The sequence below is a fragment of the Danio rerio genome, chromosome 9, assembly GCF_049306965.1.
Source record: "Danio rerio strain Tuebingen ecotype United States chromosome 9, GRCz12tu, whole genome shotgun sequence".
Lineage (NCBI taxonomy): Eukaryota > Metazoa > Chordata > Actinopteri > Cypriniformes > Danionidae > Danio > Danio rerio.
Genome location: NC_133184.1, coordinates 36,702,085 through 36,721,985, shown reverse-complemented (window position 1 = coordinate 36,721,985; position 19,901 = coordinate 36,702,085). Strand labels below are relative to the sequence as shown.

The following is a 19,901-nucleotide window of genomic DNA, read 5'->3' as shown; positions in this document are numbered from 1 at the left end:
GTCGTGTACACAATGATTTTATATAAAATTCACTTAAATGTGTGACTTGACTAAAAAGTGGTCATGAACTATTATTATCTCAATTCAAATGAGTAGTGGAAACAGTATAGAGTGGAGGAACTATGACGTCAATTTCTATGCAAAACCCCAGAAGTGAGTTAGCATTTTAGCAGTTTCGGTTCCCTCGTCCCAAAGTCAATGAGTATTTTATAGTTTGTAGTATTTTCCTCAGTTTTAGAGACAGTCATGACAGATTAATTTGCTGATCATCTATTTTATACTGCTGTATAATGATTTTATTCTGCTGACGGCTGCCTGTCTCTTTCCTGCTCTTAGTTACGCAAATGTGTGAATTAAATTGTAAAAGTGCATAAACTTAAAGTATCATTTTAACGTGATCAAACGATTTTTCGTCGTTTTTTCTTCTTCTGAAACATTTTACTCCATCATAACTGCAATATTTACACTTCTCAAATTTTATAGCATATTGCTATATATATCATATGAGGATAATAATATGTAGGCACGTTAATAAAACATACGGTACATGTGTTAAAACTTTTATCGAGGGAAACAGTTTTATGCTAGCAGTCGATTGGCCTACAAGGCGTCATAGTTCCTCCACTCTATTCCATACTTTACGACTAAGCAAACGAATATCACAGATGCAGTGGGTCAGTTTTTATTTATTTTTTTTGTAACTTTTTTAATTGTGTTTGGCTTAAGGCTGGCTCACACTGAATCCTGAACGATTGTAGCATGTCAGACTGCAGACACGCCAAACACGGAAGAAAACGTCCCCACCAGTTTGACGTCATCCACCCGACACTTTTACTATACCACGTTCTGAAATGATTCCTCATGACGAATGTAAACAATCTGTAGCGCAATTTTGCACAAGCTGTGTCTCAATAATAAAACCAGGAAGAAAAAAACATTTTGACATTTCCCTGAGGTCGTTTAAATTGTCGCATGAGTCGCGTCATCAAATTCGGAGCTCTTATTGGCTGTTGGATTGACGCTCATCGCAGCTGTTGTCACACTGCAGGGAAGTGTCTGAAATTTTCTAACACTGCCAGAACTTCATCGGAGGAAAATCTGATCACAACGGGCAGTAAGCAGCTGTCAGTGAACATGTTAAACCAACGATCAAAGATCACCGATTTTAGCCTACGATTTCAGGAATCTTTTAGGATTTCCCTAATTTGTCTCAGATGACAAAATCGTGGCTGAAATCTCAGTGTAAGCAGGGCTTTAATCAAGCACCTGCCTTCAAGAATTTTCTAGATGTGCAAACACTCATGTTTTTTTTGCTATTCCAGGTGGATGCGGCAGTGACTCCTGAAGAACGTCATCTGGCAAAGATGCAGCAGAATGGCTATGAAAACCCCACCTACAAGTTCTTTGAGCAAATGCAGAACTAAAGATCCACATCATCATCATCATTCCCCAAAATACCACCATCATCACCTCTGCATCAAGACAGAGAAACAGACTGACCCCCACACACACAAACACCGGTCAGCTCTGTCACCATCATTGGCTTCCATCACCTCAGCATTTCATCCAATCAAGCCAGCGCTCACTCAGACTGCACAGAAAAAATGATGCATCACTGCTGCCCATCTGTCAGCAGCCCCGTCCATCTGTGCGCTTTCATGCCTGTCCATCACAGCACTGTTGCCGAGAATGAAGCCGTTTTCTTTTGCCCTTCTAAACTTACCCATGATCCTCCTGTCCATTCACATGCTGTAGTTTCGTTTCTCACTCTCTCTCTCTTTCTTGCTTGAGCATTTTTGTTCCCCTTCCAGAAACTTCTTGAAGCACTTGCTCTTTTGTTTTGCACGTTTCCTGCCTCCTCCCTTTTTCCCGGGCACTCAGATGACGCAGTGCTGTGTTCGGCTCCAACCGCAGACGCAGAGCAATGTATTCATCAATACGCTTTCCATTCAGGTTATTTTTTTCTCTGAAACAAAAAAATATATATTTAAAAACTAGTAAAAACTAAAAAAATGCATAAAAAGAACAAAAAAAAACATTGACAGAGATCAGAAATGAATGTTTGTTTTTATTTTGTGTGTAATATGTATTGAATTAAGGCAGAAATTAGCTGTATCTATATAGTGCATGGCAATTTTAACAGAGAGAGAGGCGGTTTCTGGATCCAAAGGAAGATTTTTGACCGCTCTCTCTCTCTCTCGTGTAGAGATTTTAGCTGGATTGTACATTTTAATCGTCTTCTTGTGATCACATTTTAAATAAGTGAGAGAAAATGATCAAATAATTCTGCTTGGCTACATCGTCACAGGGACATGTTTCAATGAAAAGTGTGCTCTCTTATTTTATTTTCTTTAGCCCAGGTGTGTCCAAACTCGATCCTGGGGGGTTGGCATCCTGCATATTTTAGTTCCAACCCTATTTAAACACACCTGAAGCAGCTTATCAAGCTCTTTAGGTTTACTAGAAACTTCCAGGCAGATGTGTAGAAGGAAGCTGAAGCTAAACTATGCAGGACACCGGAAGTTTGGACTCCTCTGCTTTAGACCATGCCACGCACACTTAATGGTTGCATGGGGCTGGAAAAAGATGTATGTATTGTATTATGAAGTGTAATATTAGCCCACGTTTTGGTTCAACACTCTACGCACTTGGCAGTTTAGTTTTTATAAATGGGTCAAAGACGCCCTATTTGCCTCATGAAGTTTTACTCCATGTCAGGATTTGGTTATGGGGCCTGGATTAGGGAAGGGAGGTAATAGAGTGGTGGGATTTTGCTTCAAAAATAGCCACCATTTTTTTTCAATCGTGTGTTTTTTGGTTTGTCCCAGTTTCCCTCCCTCTTTGTATTCCCCTCCCAGTGTCTGTGATATTCACGAACACTTTTTGGGACAGAAACTCCTCACCTCTTTTATCCTTTCACCGAAGTATCTCATAGCACCTTACAGGCCAGAGCAGGTGGGAAGGAATCGCTAAGATAGGATATAATGAGTCGCTCTGATGTTGATGGAAGTTGTAAAAAATCTGTTGAATGAAACACAGCCATTAAACCAGTCAAACATTGTGCAGTTTTGTCACAGTGCACACTGCTCATTACGTTCCTGTATAGAATTACCTTAGCTCCAAAATCTGGTGTTGTGCTGATTTGTGGATGCTCCAAGTGAGTGTCTGTGGTCAGTAGGAAACGGAGAAAGCTCTTTCTGTGACGTTTTCCTTCGCTGTCTATTCCCATCATTGGCTCAGAAGGGGGAGAAAAAAGCTTTCTACAACACTGTAACCCATGAATAAAGTTTTGAATGTACATACAAAGTGCTTGTGATTGCCATCATTTTGTCAAAGGGTGTGTTTGTATGAAGTCAATCTAGGGCCATATATACTTGCAAAACAAAAAATTTTGCAAACAAAAAATAAACTATTGAGCAAACCCACGGTGGACTAAAAAGCAAATCAAAATGGGGATTGCAATTGATGATGGGTTTTGTAATAATGCTCTAATAAATGTTCTGCAAATATATATATATATATATATATATATATATATATATATATATATATATATATATATGAGTGTGTGTGTGTGTGTGTGTATATATTATTTTTTTGCAGTTTTTTTGTTTGCAAAATTAATTTTTATATTTCAAAAGTAAATTTTTCGCTTCGCGATGTTTGGAGATTTGCATTCATTTATTTAACTTTTGCTCTATACTTTATTTTTTGTTGCAAATCTTTCTTTTATTTTGCAAGTTTACATGGCCCTAGATTGACTCCATGTTTGTAGGGGCCATCCAAGTGGCATACTTATGCACTATTCTACGCCATTTTGTAGTTAAAATGGTGTGAGTAGTACATTCACACTGAAAACACTTTAATTACCCAGACGATGCTCCTATTCAACCTTTAGAAAGAAGAGTAGAATGTTGAACACTTTACACACTCAACAGCTGCTGCTTTGCTCAAATAGCGGAAAGGGTGGAGCTTTTGGGGCGCTCATGTTGGATTATTTTAAATTGTGAAAGCACTATTCTCCTATGACAGTGATTATATCACCTCCCGATGGAGTATGCGGTTATAATCATGGCACTACATTCATACACTATGCTGTTGAGTGTGCAAGTGCATAAGTACAGACTAGGTAAGAGCATAGTTTGCCACTTGGGACTCAGCTTGTAAGTTTATACTGCTCCATTAAGCAAGACTCATGAAATTCAAAAAACCAACTGTCTCTTTATTGCCCTCTGGTGGACAGTAAAAAGTACCTCACCTTGAGGGAATCGGACACTCGAAAATAAAAAGGAAAAAAGAAAAAGATCCTTTACAAATGGAAAATATCAAAATACACTGCGCCCACGTGGCTATCAAAAACATAGAGTTATATACAATGGAAATATAGCCGATGCTACCCTGCAGTCGGAGAACAAGCATACAAAAAACTGAAAGCTCATACGTGATCATCTATACTTTTCTCACATCCACACACACATTCATTCATCCACACACACAAAGCGCACATCTGCTTACAAACCCGCTGTTCTCCCACCCCGGCCCAAAGTCAAATATCAAACCCGGATTGCTCCTGTCTTCCTCCTGATTGGCTGGGAGTCTCTCCTCAGCTGTCTTTGTCCAGCGCGGCGGCGGCCAGAGTAACTGTGGTGACGGGTTGACCTGTGGCGGTGGCCAGAGTGACTGTGTTTACAGGCTGACCGAGGCCCTGCAGCTGCACCCGCGCCAGCTTCTTCTGTTCGCACTCCGTCACCAGGTTGTTGAGCTCGGCGGCGCTGTAGCCAATCAGAGTCCTCAGGTCACACACAAACTTGTAGACAAATCGCTTGCCTTGCACTTTGCTGATCATGTCTCCATCGTAGTAGTACCTGTAATGGGAAGAGTTTTGAAATGAGAATGACTGTGCTTCTTTAAAACGTCACCGGAAGTGATAATCCCGAAATAAGATGATCACGGATATTGAGACTAACAATAAAAACAGAGATCCTAATATTATTTTAAAAAGTGGAGCAGGAGATAAAAGATGTTTCGCAGGGAGACTGTGTTATATAACAGAATCTAAATAAGAGGATATGGGTAGAAATATCACTTCTGATTCAGACTGCTAATCAGCAGGTGGCAAGAAATGCATTTCAAACTTGTACGCCAACCGCCAATTAAAAGTCAAGAAGAAGAAGTATCCCGCACCTGAGAGCTCTGCTCAGCTTCTCGTAGTTCATGGTGGGCTTGTTCTTGCGCTGACCCCATTTCTGAGCCACCAGCTCCGGCTGATTGAGCTTGAACTCGCCTTCTTCGCCCACCCAGGAGATGCAGTCGCGAGAGTCTTTATCCGTCAGCAGCTCCAGGAGAAACTGCCACAGCTGAATTTGACCGTTGTTACCTTTGAGGAAACACGCATGAGATGTGACTCTACAATCGTTGTTCAGGGTGTTTTCTCTGGTACAAGAGAAATCTCAGGAATAGAAAATTATGATTTGTGAACTAAACATACACCACAGGATGCTGAATCTGGATGAGAGATGGGGTTATCCGATTTGGCCTAAAATGTTAATCTCGATTAATTGAACATTTTTACTCGATTATGATTAATGAACAATTATTTCATTTATTTATTTTCTGCTCTCATAGTTCACTGAAAGGTTTTGTACAGCAAATATGCTCACATATTACAAGTAAGAGATTTCTGAATGAAGGGTGCAGTACTTGAATTAAAATAATTGAGGAAAACACACCGTTGAACAAATTAAATTAAACACACACGGCCTAAAATGAACAATCACTTTTTAAAATAAATAACTTGCACTTTTGGAAACAAAATAAATAATTTCCAGTGTTTTTCATATTAAAAGTAGAAAATAAGCTGTATCTCTTCTAAATAAAACAACTCTTGCATATCCTGTAAATGACATTTTAAACAGTACATTTCTTGAATCTTCTGTAAACAAATATTTTAATGTAATCTCTGGCGCAGCTTCCCGTCATCGTCAATGTAGTGCAAAGTAACACAAAAGTAACAAACAGCGCAGTCATGTGACTCTACAAGCAGTAAGGTAAGCATTTGAAAAAAATCAGATCGATTACTGGTTTGGAATGCCAATTTTGATTACTTTTTGATTAATCTACCAGTCCTAATGAAAGGAAGAATATAGCCCATAAAACAAAAAAGTCCATTTTAAAGTAAAATGATGACAAATTATCCAACAAAATTAATAGGTAGACTACTCCTGACAAGTTTGGAAATGGCAAGATTTGTAACATTTCTAAAGGATTTCTTATGTTCACCAACGTATAGTAAAAAATAAATACAAAGATTTCTTTAATGGGGTTGACCCCATTTTGAAAATGATTTTTTTTATCCATTTCTCAGTGAATATAGGCAATTTATTTTGGTGTATTTGAACAAAACAGTTTTATTAAACAGAAATATTTATTACAATAATATTTTATTCACCAAACATATTTAAAAATTGAAAGATAATACAATTAAATTCAAGCAAAATATTGCAAAAAAAAAAGTACAACCTACAAAATGTTTCAATTTTTTTTGCTTCTCCTGATTTTTCTTTTTTTTATTTATTTGTATTTAATATTTTTCTATAGCACAATTTTGGCTGTACTACTTTTTGTACCGTTATCGTTAGTTATTATGTTACATAAGCTCCAGATTTGGCTTCAGTACTGATTATTCTAATGTATATGCCCAAATTTAATATTGCATAGCTTCCTATTAAAAATATTAATTTAAAAAAAGATTTGTGAGGGGGGACTTATATATGCTGAGCACTGCATCTATAACCAAAACATGCAGTGTTGGTGGTCCTCCAGGAACGTGGTTGTAAACCACTGCTCTAAATAACAGTATTTTCATTTGTAATCATTTGGAAGAAATGTTATCAGACCTTTATAAAATAGAACAAATACTAACAATTTCATAAAAACATACCAAGTAAACACTGTGCATGTAAACACTGTGCATTCATTGTTTTTCCATATTTGCTAACAAAATATTTCTTTACTATTTTTATTGTAATAATAAAATGACATGTTACTTAAACAAGCTGAGCTGAATTTGTGTTGTCGTCTGAGTGTCTGCATGTACCTGTGCGGTTGCCTGGGGAACTGCGCTCCTCTCCTGAGATGCGAGGGGCTCGTGGTGTTTTGTTGTGCTTCATCACTTTAATGGCTGTAGGTGTGGCCTGCTGCACAGGAGCAGGGATGATCTGCACCGCTGGAGAACATCAACAAACTCTGTTACCCACAACAACAACAACAAGCTCTATTCATCAAAAAACTGAAGTCTAGCCTAGAGACACAAAACTAGCCTTTAAGCTTCAGTCATGTGCAGTTTCAACAAAAAGTGCTTTTGTTGAGGAAACCGAGCAGATGCTTCAGGATCTACTGATACTCACGTTGATCAATGGTGACTGTAGCTTCCTGACTTTGATCCTGACTCGCAAGTACATCTGCACAGAGCATTAGAAAGATTGAAAACAGGCTGAAAATAAAATACACACAATACATACAACTGAGTGTTTTTGTTTATGAAGCGTACACTTGCGCAGAAGCTCCAGGTGGCTCCACAGGATCTCGCCGCTGGGCACTCTCTGCAGGAACTCCTCCTGGCTGAAGCCACAGAGCTGCCGGCCCGGGATGTGAATGCCACCCACCTCCATTTCATCAATGCCAAACTCTTTCATCACCCAAACTGCCCAGTGGATAACCTGATCTGCTGTCCACTGCACGGGGTCTGACAGACAGAAACATTTACCGTATTAAAGGAATACAAATAATTAATGTTATCATTTACTCATCCTTATTTTAGTTTTTTTTTCTGATGTTGAACACAATAGAAGATGTTTTGAATATTGCTGGCAACCAAACAGCTGACATAGCTACTGACTCTCCTTTATTCCATACTATACTATATTTTTGTGAAAAAAGAAACTCAGTGGTTGGTCAAATTCTGGGCAAACTGTGTTTTTAACATAAAATCTACTGTAATAGCGCTAATGTTCATTTCTCATTTGATTTAAGTAAAATACTTAATAAAATAAAGGAGTATAACAGAATTGCATACACTATTGTTCAAAATGTGTAATCAGTAAAATGAATGTGAAAGAAATTAACACTATTATTTAGAATTAAAGTGATCACAGATAATAATAACTGTTTAACATATATTTCAAATAAAAGCTGTTCTTTGAACTTTCGCTTTCATTAAATATCCTTTCAATGACAAATGTCATGAGCGCAATATTACAAGTCGAGATCACATTTATGTAATACGAGCATGCAAATCTTTGCTTGCGCAACTTCTTCCTCTATTCATGCACAAAACTTTTTTCGTGTACACCCTCAAATATACGCTGCTTAATTGCAGATTTTCTTGTGCGCTCTCAAATAAATGCTGCTGAAGTGCGATTTAGTGCTTTATGCAACAAGTATGTCTTCAACATTTATTTCAAGGAATATTTATTTAGGTCTCCAATAGACCTACAGAACAGCATTAATGCGTCCTTAAGTAAAGAGAACGGCCATGAACTTCAGCAAGATAAAGTCATTGTGTAAAGAGCTATGGACTTAATATACAAAATATAATTATGGAAACTGTGTTTATCTTCACTGAAAGCTACATCGTGTTGCCTCACGCATCTTACATCTGTCTGTCAGTCAGTCAGTCAGTAAGCATGTCACCTTTAAGGGTCAAACAAATAACGCACAGCCCTACTACAGTTACAAAAAAGTTCTTGCTGTTATAATTCACTTACCTTTTAATTAGTTTTGGTGCGATTATAACCCACTTTTAAAAAAACGACAATGACTAAATGTTTTGAATGAGCTGTAATGCAGCTGTGGCGGGATGAATTTTGGTGTGGCGCCCCGCCATGGAAGAATGAATGTAGCGGAAACCAAGAATAATTTTTGGCAGAATAATTTTTGACACTGAAAGCTGAACAAATGGCTGCTGAAAACTCAGACGTGCCATGACAAGAATACATTTTAAAATAAACCAGGATTTCTGCAGGTTTCACAAAGTTAAATTTAAGACTTTTAAAGACATTTTTAAGACCATTATGAATGACAATTTTGACTCATAAAAGGCTAAATGCGAAGGAATTTTTCAAATGACCCATATAGAAAAGATAAATAAATACATGGTAAATACAAGGAGCACTTTAAAACAAATGTTATTGTAAGGACAATAAGAAATCCATTATGATCGATAGAGTTAAAAATTACCTTTTAAATAAAAGGTTTTAAGATTTATTGAGATAGATTGTTGGCAATTGTATGAATTTTTGCCATATTGGGTAGAAATACATGGAGCAAAGGAAAATTAGGACCTGTTTAAAAACCTACAACACAAAATTTTGATAAATGTAGGACTTTTTAAGGCCTAACATTTTGATTTTGAGATCTAAAACATTTTAGGACATTTTTAGACCTCGCGGAAACCCTAATAAATTTAAAAAGTAATATTGTGAAATAATATTACAGAATGAAATACCATTCTAATTTATTGCATTTTTAATCAAATAAAATGCAGCCCTGGCATAAATTATGTGCTTTAAAAATAAAACTTTTGACCCAAATTTTTTAGCACTAATCAGCATTTACATTCAACTCTCAAACACACAAGCACAGACAAAGCACTCACCATAGGGAATGTTCAGTCGAACCTGCTCCTTGCGGTAGCCTTCTAGTGCAGCCGCCCAGCGAGTCACCTGCTCTGAGGTCTCATCAGGAAGGGCCGCTCGCTCCACAGCGATCACTTGTCCATCCTCTACCAGATGAGCTTCCTCGCCAGCAGCAGCATCTGGATCGATCACCACCTCCACTGTTTCCACTGGCTTCACAATCTCCAGAATATTCAGCTTCTCTTCACCTAAAACAGAGCGCAGATTTCAGTTAGTAAGATGTTTTAATGTTTTCTTTATTTGATCAAAAATAACACAGTAAAAATTTTACACTTCAAATTAATTTCCTTTTGAGTTCTGTTTAATATTTTATTAATTTAACTGAACTTTCAGCAGTCAATACTCCATTGTTTAGTGTCACATGGTCCTTCCGATAATATGCACCATATATTTGCTGCTCTATTATAATCAATTAATATTGCTACTGCTCAACTATTAAAAGTGATTTTTACAATTTTCAAAGTTGAAAACCTTTTTCCTGCAGCATCGAATTGTGCAAAGTTCAAAATAACAGTAGACCTGTCACAATAAGGAATTTTTGTTGTGCAATACATTGTCAAGAAAATTGTTTTGATAAGCTAAAATAATGTCATTTTGAGATCATTTTATGCTACTGACTATATAATGATTATATAACAACATAGTAATGCAAATAGCCATAAACACTTTCAAATACTTATCATCCTTAAGGTTATGTGGGTTCTATAATTTGATGATAAAAAGGTAAATGCCCTATTATATATCCTATTAAATGTCCTGTTAGGTAAATGTCCAATTATCCAAACATCAACTTTGACACCGGTGAGGTAGAATGCAAATGTCATTGTAAAATGGCTTTAAAGTTATTTGTGAATCTGTAAATATATATTGCAACACAAAAAAATTCTTGAAGTCATCTCCAAATATTGCACGATATGTCGAGTGATTTTTTTTTTTTAGAGACTTCAACAGAGTGTAAAAATCTTGATGGTTCTGTGGGTCTTGTCTATCAAATGTGATGTTTATTTTTTATTTTCTATTGGATTTGAGTCAGGTGATTAGGTGGGTTATTCTACAGCTTGATTTCCTTTTTCTGAAACCATTTGAGAGTTTCCATTGCTGTGTTTTGGATCATTGTCTTGCTGAAATGTCCACCCTGGTTTCCTCTTCATCATGCTGATAATGTAGATGTTAGACTGAAGCAGTGAATATTAATTTACACTGATAAAGAGCAGAGGATTGCTGAATAACTTTTGAGAATAACCACATTCAGCTGCTTTGTGGGCTTTAAATGACTTTCTACAGCTTCCTTTCTTCATGTGTTCAATATCTTTTTCCTGTGTCATTTCATTTCATTACATATAACTTCATTTGTAAACTAATAACATTGGTTTTATTTTCATGTTTGTATTACTTTGGTTGTTATCAACATCTGGTGAAAATAGTCAACATCACCTTTAAAAATATGTTTTCTGAGAAAAAAGGTGACGTGCTGAATACTTATTTCCCCTACTATAATTGAGTAAATTCACTTGTGAATTCATTTGATGTTCATCATTAACCTTCTATGCTTTCACAATGTCAATTTAAGTCCTCTCTCTGGCAGCTTTTAAACATGCAAATATTCCTCTAATCTCTCAATTATCATGAGCTCATAAAAGCTGCATGCATAATTACAAAAGAATTAGCAAAGTGCTGTTTAAAACAGCATGCCCCACCGCAGGACACGCAAAACCACCCAAATGTTTGAATTTCTGTCTGAAAGGCATGTTGACAAGTTGAGATTTGTCCAACAGCAACATGAGATCACTGTAAACAGTTACCGGGTTTCGTGACGATCTGCACACTGAGCTGTACTGTGCCATCTGTCTTCACTCCTTGATCGAACAAGCTGTGATCAGGATGCAACTACGAGGGAAAAAAACAAAACAGATGAGCATCAACACAATGAGTGCACTCAAATAAGAGTCTGTTCAAACAGAAACACATACTTGGATGTCCTGCAGACAAATGTCATATCCATCCAGCGGGATCTGAAGACGAGGCTCCAGCAGCTTCTTCAGGTTTCCGATCGGCTCATTGATGTCAATGTCCTGAGTGATCAGTTCAGCTGCTGTGATGGTTTGCTCCTCGATCCTGGCGTTTGGTCAAATGAAAAGCATCATTTCACAGGCACAAGATGCGCATTAGTCAATGAAGTGATTCATCCCATAGAGAGGAAAAGAGGAGGAGGAATGAAATCACTTACCCTTCCTCTAAACACTCCTGTTTCTCCCGTCCATCAATCTCAATTTCAATCATCTCCTCTGTCTCACTTTTCGACATCCCTTCAACTCCTTGTCCAACTATAAAGCAAATGCAGATTAAAATGTATAATATAGACAATTTAATATAGAATTAATAACAAGCAAGTGTACAAGAATGGCTGGTAACAATTTACAAACAAAAAAGTTTGTTAACAAATTAATCTAGGTGTCTGCAGGTTTGACAAAGGTAAAATTAAGACTTTTAAAGACTGTAAAAAAATTTGAAACTCACACAATGAGTTGTACACTACCTGACAAAAGTTTAAGGAACAACAAATGATACCTTGACTTCTAGTTGATCATTTGGTATCAGAAGTGGCTTATTTGAAAGGCAACATGGATGGTGCAGTGGAAAAAGAATGAAGTGCATGACTCTCATTAGCTTGCAGACTGCATCCAAACATCTCTACAATGACTCAAAGAACTTATTAATAAAGTCATCTGGAATGGCAAAGAAAATGATCTTGCAGGGCTCCCAGAGTTCATCAAGATTCTTTGGATTTATCTTTAATGCCTCCTCCAGCACCCTACTCCAGACATGCTCAATATGATTATGTCTGGTGACTGTGCTGGCCAATCCTGGAGCACATTGACCTTCTTTGCTTTCAAGGAACTTTGATGTGGAGGCTGAAGTATGAAAAGGAGCGCTATCCTGCTGAAGAATTTGCCCTCTCCAGTGGTTTGTAATGTAATGGGCAGCACAAACGTCTTGATACCTCGGGCTGCGGATGTTGCCATCCACTTTGCAGATCTCTCACATGCCCACATACTGAATGTAACCCCAAACTATCATTTTTCCTTCACCAAACTTGACTGATTCCTGTGAGAACCTTGGCTCCATGTGGGTTCCAATAGGTCTTCTGCCTTATTTCTAATGATTGGGATGCAGTTCAACAGATGATTTATCTGAAAAATCTACCTTCTGCCACTTTTCCAAATGATCAACTAGGAAAAAGTCAAGTTATTACTTGTCGCTCATCTGGGATCGACAACAAAACGTTTTTCAGGTATTGCATTACAGGAGATTAGGTTGTGAATTAAACTATACTGATAACAGCTTTAGTTTGAACAACTCCACTGTCAAACTATTTTATAGTAGTGGTTTATTTTTATTGCCATAACAGAATCTATAACTATTGTCAAAAAATTGAGATGCAAAAATACAAACACTATATAAAATCTAAATAAAAAATAAGCAAACAAAACCTATAAGTTTTTGTTTAATTAAAATTAGTTTTAAAAAATCTCCCAAACACTAGAATAATAAAATAACTTTGGCCGTACCTTCCTGTAATTCTGTATCATGCCCTTACTCGTGTTGTTGTCTTTATTAAGATGAATTGTCCAAAGAATTGTAAATCAAGATGCATATTTGTGAACAAAATGAAATGCTACGGGTGTTGTTTTCTCTAAAATTGAGAAAAGAACACATTTCTGCGAGTAGACTCAAAAGTGATTGACATATATAGTAGTAATCCATTGTTTTTTTTAACCATAGGAGTTTTTATGTCAAATAAAAAAACCTCATTTCCTCTTTGATTAATTATACCTTGTTTGTATAGGAAAACAAAAGTGCTGAGAAAGCACTTAATTGTTTTTTGCATTACTTTTAAGGTTTAAGGTTTGGTTTTTTTTTCATGACTTTATAACTTCTTCTCCAACCAAGTCTTTTTAAGCACTTTAAGGAAACTTTTTGAAACCCACAGAAACTCACACTAAGATACTAAAAGCGAGAATTTGTGACATCCGAATTTTACTGTATCAATTATTCTTTTTTATGAATATATAGTTTTTACATGAAATTGTTTAGTGCTTGTTCACACTTTCCACAGTACATTAATCTTAACATATTTGATTTAAATCTATTAGTAAATGCAGAACATGACTATACATTAACGGATGCTGGAAGTACAGTTTTACGCTAATAATAAACTAAACAAAAGTATCCAGTAAAGTGTTACCATATGAACTATACGAATATTCAAAAAAATAAAACCATAAATTTACATATTTTCTAACATTTTAACAGACACAAACTTATATAAAACATCAAAGTGTGTCCCAGGTGCAGTAATTAGTGAAGTTAACGCACTCAAGCTGTCTCTGAAGTCCTGAAAACTCTCAGGCAACACCGAGGCTTTGCTTGAGCACAGGCCCAATTTGTGATTTACCGCACGTTATCACTTTTATTAAACACAAGGGACGCACATATTTATTAAATATGCTATCCATTCGGTCAACCCGTTTATTATTTGGGTGTGTAGCTTTAAACGTAATATTTCGCTAATGTAATTTCCACCAGCGACTGGGTGGGAAGACGACGCGCGAATCGATACAAACGCAGTTGCCATGTTGGAATGCTTTTGGGTTTCGTAATATAACCGCAAAACCGGGCGTAAAAGACGACTTTTTACAACTTCTGAAACTTTCAGGGCTAGCTACACATCAAGACTTTTGATTCTGGAAAGTTAAAACGGAAATGGAAGAAACGGAAACAAAACAAGAGAAGGGCAGATGTAAAAGCAGCCGGAAATCCTGGCCGAAGTCACGGCGGCTGACAGACTTCCGAAAACAGCCGTGCGACTGAAGAAACGGACGGAAACATCACGGTGTTTAATTATGCGATTCGTGCGGGATGTATTATCAACGGAAGGTACAGTTATGGATGAAGTATATATGTATTCCTGGCGTCTTTGTTAGCTGATTAGCTTAAGCTGACGAAAGACAGAGAGAGACACGCCTGGCTGAACTGAAGATCTGCTCGAGCAAACAGCTCGCGCTAACTTTTACGAAAAGTCGTGCGATCGAGTTATAAAGGTTAATCACATCTCTCGATAAAATAGATGCGTTATAAACAATCCACAATAAACTCTGCAAGTATCTTTACCGTCTGGTCGTCGGACGTGAGAGGGCTGGGTTATTGTCACTTCTGTTAGCACTCCGGCTAGCTCTGTTTCCCCTCAGGATGCTAACAGCTAGCTCGCGCAGAAAGCGGGAAAACTGACACGCTTATAACCTCACACGCATTGAACACACATTCTGTTCGCCTTTATCTCCTCAATATTATCCTTTCTACCAAACTTACCTCTTTATCCCGGCGAGTAAGTGCTGTGTTGGAGTTTTAGCGGGCTAAAGCTGGATGTCAGGGCTTTAGTTTAGTGTGTGTGCTAATAAGTTGACTGAATGTTCATGCTGGTTTTTGGTCAACATTGCATTGGGGGCGGGGATGAGCTGGAGGCCTCGCTGCCCACTGACAGCAACACGAACACCCCACTCGGGACTCCTCATCCTCTTCATGCACGGGGATTAAACAGTATCTGAGTATATGTTTGTTAATTGTGCCACAAAAATGCCAACAAAAGACAACAGAATGTGTCAGGTTTTACGTTTTCTTTAAGGCGAGACACTGTCAGTGAATAGAGTAAATGTTTTAGTTCTCAACGTATAGAACAAAACTTATCGTTATCAAGAATTGTTTTGTATTTGTTTTCTAAAACAATGAAAATGTGTCACTGGGGCTTTATTTTATGCTAATTTGCTTGTATTTTTATCACAATTGGAAGAAGTCAGATTATAAATTCTTCTATTTTAATCTTTTTTTAACAAACCCTACACACTCTCAGAAATAAAGGTATGTGAACATTTGTACTTAAAGGGTCCATATCGGTACCTCAAAAGTATAATACTGCAGCCAGTAACTCACTGCTTATTCTGTGAATGAATGCCTTAGTATATTTAAGGCTGAGTATTTTCTTTGATTAAAAGCAAAAAAAACTATTGTAAATATGTTATTTAATGTGATATCCTAATTAAAAAATGACAGCAGTGAGAAAACTGCAGTTCAGAAAGCATCTGACAGTAGTGATATGGATATATTTGCACAAGTTTTGCAACACACTTATCCATGAGGTCATTTAACTGTTTCACTCGTACGATCACACCGATGTGATTAGCCTTGGCTGATTCCTGAAGCGTACGTTCACACCGGTGTGATTAAAATGTTCAGAGCGCACATCATCAACTGCTAAAACTCAAATCTGACGGTGGACTCCCGTTTCTTTGGTAGATTTTCTACTCTCCCATATAAACAGTTGATTACCTTCATGCATTTCAGCAGAAAATTTTGAATAAACATGCCGTAAATCCAGCCGTTTGGATCTCTCCAAGTTACTGATTTTCTTGAAGTTAACAAAAAGTATTAATATTGTTTATTAAATTATGCAATAATTGTATTTTGTTTGCGTCTAAGTACCTAAAAACAAGAGGAACCCTTTTGTACTTTTTAGGTACTAATATGTACACTGAGGTATTAATATGATCCTTTTAGGTACAGATTTGTACCTTTCCAAAAGGTACCCACCCTAGTGACAGCTCGCATACTTTATTTCTGAGAGTGCAGGTACACTAAAAACAATACTGATTACAACAATTACCCACCGACAGTCAAATGTGCTCAACCCTTTGACTGTGTACTTGTTTGTTTTTGTCCACATTAAATGTGTAACACATGTCTTTTTAACTTCTTTATTGTCTTCCAGGTATTAATTGTCTTTTACGTATTTATTGTCAGCGTTGTTTACCCTTTAACTGCCTGCTCTACCAAATGGTTGACCATATTTTGACTTTTTTTTTAAATAATGACTGTTAAAGTCATTTAAAAATGACTGTTTTAAAATAATGGTTTTACACACAAAATGCTGGTTTACAAGAAAATCAAACAAACATAATCCTGTTGCAAAAATAAAAAAAAAAGTGTAAATGAGAATCTGATATATTTTATGGCTTCAAAAAACAAATATGATTTAGTATTCAAAAATGTTTTATTTTTAAATAAATTGCTCTCAGACATATTTTTCACATATTTTACATGTGTATTAAGTCCGGTACTTTTACCATAAACTGATATACAGTATCAACCATTAGGTAGAGGTTGATATTTTTTACTTTAAGATGTGTTGAAAAAAATGTATTGAGTGTGTTAACTAGAGACATTATGAGTTCAGAAATGCAATTCAAACATTTATCTTTAATTGGTGGGGCAGTTGAAGAGTTAATAGTGTATTGTTTTGTTTGTATTCTGCACTGTCTGGAGGCAGCACCTAAGCTTTTCAGACACATGCTGCTGATGATGCGACAAAGGGATTTGATTTTGTCTCAAAGATTACAGAGGGAATTTTTGGATATGTCTTGTTGCCAATCCTAGCTTTAGGAACAACAAACGATACCTTGACTTCTAGTTGATCATTTGGGATTAGAAGGGTTTATATGAAAGGCAAAGGCCTCTAGATTACACTTGTTTTACTGATTTTTAAGTATTTAATTAGGACAGTAAGATCTGACATTGCTTAGACCAGGGGTCACCAAACTTGTTCCTGGAGGGCCGGTGTCCTGCAGATTTTAGCTCCAACCCTAATCAAACACACCTGAACAAGCTAATCAAGTTCTTACTAGGTATACTTGAATCATCCAGGCAGGTGTGTTGAGGCAAGTTGGAGCTAAACTCTGCAGGGACACCAGCCCTCCAGGACCGAGATTGGTGACCCCTGGCTTAGACAAAAGTCTTGTCACTTAACAGAGATAATGTACAGTATAGAATATAAAGTCATGGTGCAGTAGAAAATGAATTAATATTGTGTAAGAGCTTGGATGACTGCATCCATACATCTCTGCAATGTCTCAAATAACTTATTAATAAAGTCATCTGTAATGGCAAAGAAAGCGTTCCTGCAGGACTCCTAGAGTTCATAAAAATTCTTTGGATTCATCTTCAATGCCTTCTTCATCCTAGACATGCTCAATAATATTTACAACTGGTGACTGGGCTAGCCAATCCTGGAGCACTTTGCCCTTTTTTGTTTTCAGGAACTTTGATGTAAAGGCTGATGTATGAGAAGGAGCGCTATCCTGCTGAAGAATTTGCCCTCTCCTGTGGTTTGTAATGTAATGGGCAGCACAAATGTCGTAATACCTCAGGCTGTTGATGTTGCCATCCACTCTCCAGATCTCTTGCACACCCCCATACTGAATGTTACTCCAAACCATTATTTTTCCTTCACCAAACTTGACAGATTTCTGTGAGAATCTTGGGTCCATGTTGGGTCCAATATTTCTTCTGCCTTATTTCTAATGATTGGGATGCAGTTCAACATATGAATTATCAGAAAAATCTACCTAATGTCACTTTTCCAAATTATCTACTAGAAGTCAAGTTATTATTTATTGCTCTTACAATTGGGATCGACGACAAGACTTTTTTTCTCAGGTATGATGATATTTTTTTTTTTTTTTTAGGTATGATGGAAGTGGAAATGTATGCCTCGGTATAAGAGGGGAAAACAGGCTTTGGAAATATTTATTGTAATCAAAATCCACAGACACAAATAGATAAAGAGTGATCAAAAATACTATGTTTGTGAAGATTTAGTTCCACTAGACTGAAAAGCTAGAATTTCTAAATTAGTCCCTGCAGTGTTTCACCTTAGGTGTGAAAATGGACACAGATTAGGGCTGTTTGATATTGTAAAAATCTGACAATGTGATATGTTATGATGCACTATTTGGAAATCATTTATGGTCAAACTTAATTTTAAGGTTATGTTTTTGCTATTCGCAAACCATTAACTTTGATTTTTGACTTCAATAAACTCCCAATTTGCCCATTATTAAAGTTGTTTAGATATTAGAGATGTAGAATAAGATCATACAGAACATGAGAATAATAATTACTAATAAGCAGCCAATTCTCAATAACATACCTGCTAATAAGCTTCTAGTTAATAGTGAAAATTGGTTCCTAAAATATGTATTATTTTTGATTGATTGAGATGATTTGATTGAGTGTATCATGCATACAATGTAATAAATACATTTCATGCAGTTGTAAATACATTGTGTTAATCTGTACATGGGTATTCTGCTCACACCATCTATATTACTTTATCCTTTTATTCTTAGTCCTTAATCCATAAACAACACATTTCTTTGGTGTTTTCACAGGCCTAATATAGTAAGGTTGTCATTGAACATTGCAAGAACCATAAATCTTCCTCATTCTCTATAAATGTAAATTTAGAGAATATATTGATTACTTGCTCTATCTTAGAATTACTCAAAATACTTTCTTTAACTTCATAAAACCTGAAGGAAATTCAAATGAATTGTCTTTTGGTGTGATTTGTAATGTCCTGAAGCCATTGATCAAATAAATATTGTAGAAAATAAAAAGGTTTTGTGATGTTCTTTATTTTAAAGTGTTGTTAAAAGTCATTGAGATCATCAATGTCAAAGAGGAATATTGCAGTGAAGGCTGATGTTTGAGTTTACATATAAAATACTGTAACAAAAGACTAAAATACATAGTTTTGGAAGAAAAACAACTCTTTGCTTGTCTGAATCACATATAAGGAAAAACAAAAAGTAAAAATATTTAAAAAGGCATATTTCACACACAAAAAAGAAAACTGCCATCATTAACTAACCATTCCAAACCTGTGTGACTGTTTCTTCAATTAGAAAAATACATACATACGCTTAAAAGATGTAGAAACAAGTCAAGGTGCCTGTGATTAAAATCTACAGAAGATTGATTATATGATGACTACAGACTTTAGCAACATCCTGAGATGAACCAAGTCTGTTTCTGCTCAAACCAAACAGACCATCACATCTGTAGCTGGGCCTCCTTAGCAACATGATGCTAAGCAACTTGATATGTCTGTAGGCAAATCTATAAAATAGTGCAATATTACATTTAAACTGTAGGTTGCATCACCTATCATTGATATGAGACAATACTACTTGGTAAATAAAACAACTGAATACTTCTAAATAAAAAACAAAACAATACAGTAGTACAAAAGAAACAGTAGATGCAGTAGGCCTGATGTGGATTGTTTAGCTGTATTCAGATCTGGCCACCAGG

At 36.4% G+C, this 19,901-nt stretch overlaps 2 protein-coding genes across 9 annotated transcripts in view; one reads left to right on the top strand and one right to left on the bottom strand.

The window, feature by feature from the left end:
• appb (amyloid beta (A4) precursor protein b) overlaps nucleotides 1-3,306 on the top strand; it is a 43,360-nt gene extending 40,054 nt beyond the window's left edge. For all 4 annotated transcript variants that reach the window (NM_152886.2, XM_073911547.1, XM_068223278.2 and 1 more), the window contains one exon: nucleotides 1,323-3,306. In NM_152886.2, coding sequence (NP_690842.2) covers nucleotides 1,323-1,424 — 102 coding nt within the window. In that variant the 3' untranslated portion in view covers nucleotides 1,425-3,306. The remainder of the gene's footprint in view (nucleotides 1-1,322) is intronic.
• An 890-nt stretch (nucleotides 3,307-4,196) lies between these two features.
• gabpa (GA binding protein transcription factor subunit alpha) lies at nucleotides 4,197-15,208 on the bottom strand. 5 transcript variants are annotated; one of them, NM_131587.2, is made up of 10 exons: nucleotides 15,066-15,208; nucleotides 11,923-12,019; nucleotides 11,666-11,810; nucleotides 11,498-11,582; nucleotides 9,656-9,883; nucleotides 7,550-7,744; nucleotides 7,407-7,460; nucleotides 7,097-7,225; nucleotides 5,185-5,377; nucleotides 4,197-4,865 (listed from the first exon to the last, which is right to left on the bottom strand). In NM_131587.2, exons 2-10 carry the CDS (start codon nucleotides 11,997-11,999, stop codon nucleotides 4,604-4,606), a joined length of 1,368 nt encoding a protein of 455 aa, NP_571662.1. In that variant the 5' UTR covers nucleotides 12,000-12,019; nucleotides 15,066-15,208; the 3' UTR covers nucleotides 4,197-4,603. The 5 variants fall into 5 exon arrangements, with proteins under 5 accessions (NP_571662.1, NP_001315341.1, XP_073768306.1 ...); NM_001328412.1 differs by lacking the exon at nucleotides 15,066-15,208 and adding an exon at nucleotides 14,868-14,944; XM_073912205.1 differs by having other exon boundaries at nucleotides 4,202-4,865; nucleotides 7,550-8,976; nucleotides 9,143-9,883; nucleotides 15,066-15,161.
• Nucleotides 15,209-19,901: the final 4,693 nt, after the last annotated feature.